Raw genomic sequence first — 2,736 nt, 5'->3', positions numbered from 1 at the left:
ATTTTTGTTGTTTTTTGCAAAATCACTAAAATCTAATTAGAAACAGTGAAGATGGGTTCTTATTACAGGACCTTGTGGCTCTTTATTATTTTACCAACATTGTTGGTTTCACCTTCAAAAAATTCATCATACGTTTTGGCCTCAGTGGGAAAATAAGTGAGTTTTCCTTCTCAGATTGTTGCAGACCTGAATGTTTAAGCATATTTTATCAGTATTTCAGGGAGTAAAAAAGGTTTTACCCCGGGGGCCCATAACAGTTTACTGTGGCCCTTCCCAATAGAATCCTGTTTCTCCACTGAGACTTATGCAGAATTTGATGGGTGTGTGTGAACAGCGCCGCCCTGTACGACGTGACCCCTCCTTACATTAAGTTGTGTCCTTTCTTATTTACTGTTTATGCTGTTTCACATTCTGCTGATCAATGAGCTGCTTTCACTTAAAGAGGAGAGGAATAAAAGTTACTCTGAGGGAAAATGTATTGTTGTATTTGGTTATTTTTTGATGAATTGACGGCTGTGAACTGCTCAGGTTTCACTTATATGTTGAATCTCTGTTCTGTAATGAGCTTTAATGTTTTTACATCATGTTTATACAGTCTATAATCGATTGTAAATGTTAAATGCAACTAATGACATCAAATATTTCTTTCCTTTTTAATTGTTCAGGTTAGACCTGAGAAGGAATTATAGAAACATTTAAATTCATTTTTATATATAACGTTGTCATACTGATGATATTTACTGGATAAATACAGAAAGCTTTAGACAGAAACTGTAAATTATTGTGTGGTATTTTTTGTGAAATGTTATTTCACTTTTTGTGTACTGTGTGCTCTTGTTCTTCGTGATCCCTAAGGGTACAACATTTATTCAAAATAATAATTTGATAAGTGAGAATCACTTTATGTAACCTTATGTAAAAAAACATTGTACAGTAACACACTTTTCCAGATATTTCCCTTTTCTTTTATCATTGCTGTTTTCTTGTGAAACAGTGGACAGTTTCAAGTCTTTGTGCCAATTATATGTATAAATTATTACATGTTGAGAAGTAAAAATCACTCTTCATTACACTTTAAGTGCTCACAGCATAGAGTAATATTAGAGTTTTGATCAGCCTAATTTGTTCAGTTGTGGGGTCACAAATCAGAAAAATATGTTTAAAAAGAAGGAAGAGCAGCTGTCAGAGTGAGAAGACTATGTCACCAAAACGCCCACTTTTCTGCTAACTTTCAGCTTTGTGAAGCTTTTAAATAGTTTATTTAGCTGAAGTAGCAGCAGAGGACTGACAGGACCAGACCACCAGATACAAAGAGTTTTGGGCCCCTGAGATCCCAGCTGTTAAAACCCACCCAACCTGCTGGAGCCCACCTGCAGCTCAGGCCTGTTTGGCATCCCAACCTGACCTACCACACCGCCCCCCCAACCTCATTTTGAGGCATAAAAGCAGGCACCTTCCCAGCAGCTCTTCACTCTCTGCTCAGAGCCGACGACCAGCCGACCCTCAGCCATGACCTCCTTCTCCAGCCGCAGCAGCTACATGTCCTCCCCCGTGAGGAGCTCCGTCATGATGGCCCCCTCCATATTCTCCTCCTCCTGTATGGGTAGCATGAGGGCCGGCAGCGTGTACGGAGGAGCCGGAGGATCTGGAGTCCGTATCTCCAAGTCCTCATTCTCCTCCTCCTCCTCCTCCTCCTCCAGTGCTGGCGGTGCCTTCAAGCTGAGCGACGCCATGGACGTCTCTGTCAGCGAGAAGGCCACCATGCAGAACCTCAACACCCGCCTGGCCACCTACCTGGAGAAGGTGCGCAGCCTGGAGAAGGCCAACGCCGAGCTGGAGCTGAAGATCAGAAAGTTCCTGGAGAGCAAAGCTGCGCCGGAGGCTCACAACTACAGCAGCTTCAACGTCCAGATCAAAGACCTGCAGGACCAGGTGAGAACAGGAAGACGGAAAATCTGCAGTTTGTGCAGAAAAGAGTAGATTCTAGTGGACCACTTTACCCTGAATTTAGCCTCTCAGGCAGCATGTGTTTGCAGGCACACCTCAACATTAGCTGTGCGCTGAATGTGTTGATTTGTTCTTTAAAACAGCTGAATGAATCCAATGAAGCCTTTTAGCAAAATTTCCAGTAGTTCACAGTTTCTCTCTTCCTTCCTGCTCAGATCCAGTCCGCTGCTCGTGGAAATACCGCCCTTGTCCTCGCCATTGACAACGCCAACTTGGCCAGGGACGACTTCAAAGTCAAGTGAGTGTGAGACTTTGTTTGCTCCAACATCGAGTCATTCGTCAAGACGGCAACATAAGATAATACAGTTCAAGTTTTTTTTCTTTTTGGGATCTCGTTCTTCCCAGTCATGTCAACATTCAGGTGAGTTTTCTGAACTCACTGTCGTATTTTTCAGGTTCGAGAACGAGCTGGTCATGCGTCAGTCAGTGGAGGCCGACATTTGTGGCCTGAGGAAGGTCTTGGACCAGATGACTCTGAGCCGGGCTAACCTGGAGATACAGGTGGAGAGTATGACGGAGGAGCTGATCTTCCTCAAGAAGAACCACCAGGAGGTCAGTGGGCTTTCAAGTCTGAAAGAGTTTTGGGGTAAATAAAATGGCTAAATGACATTAAACACTGTCACCTTGTAGGAGCTGCTGGCGATGCGAGCTCAGATGGGCGGTCAGGTGAACGTGGAGGTGGATGCGGCTCCAGCAGAGGACCTCAATAAGGTCATAGAGGAGGTCAGG

At 44.0% G+C, this 2,736-nt stretch overlaps 1 protein-coding gene across 1 annotated transcript in view; it reads left to right on the top strand.

Moving 5' to 3' along the window:
- The first annotated feature begins 1,420 nt into the window (after nt 1–1,420).
- LOC123967438 (keratin, type I cytoskeletal 13-like) overlaps nt 1,421–2,736 on the top strand; it is a 1,634-nt gene continuing 318 nt past the window's right edge. The window contains exons 1-4 of the mRNA XM_046043534.1: nt 1,421–1,932; nt 2,163–2,245; nt 2,403–2,559; nt 2,638–2,730. Coding sequence (XP_045899490.1) covers nt 1,510–1,932; nt 2,163–2,245; nt 2,403–2,559; nt 2,638–2,730 — 756 coding nt within the window. The 5' untranslated portion in view covers nt 1,421–1,509. The remainder of the gene's footprint in view (nt 1,933–2,162; nt 2,246–2,402; nt 2,560–2,637; nt 2,731–2,736) is intronic.

The sequence above is a fragment of the Micropterus dolomieu genome, linkage group LG02, assembly GCF_021292245.1.
Source record: "Micropterus dolomieu isolate WLL.071019.BEF.003 ecotype Adirondacks linkage group LG02, ASM2129224v1, whole genome shotgun sequence".
Lineage (NCBI taxonomy): Eukaryota > Metazoa > Chordata > Actinopteri > Centrarchiformes > Centrarchidae > Micropterus > Micropterus dolomieu.
The sequence above is the reverse complement of the archived record's forward strand: the minus strand, read 5'-3'. Positions and strand labels throughout refer to the sequence as shown.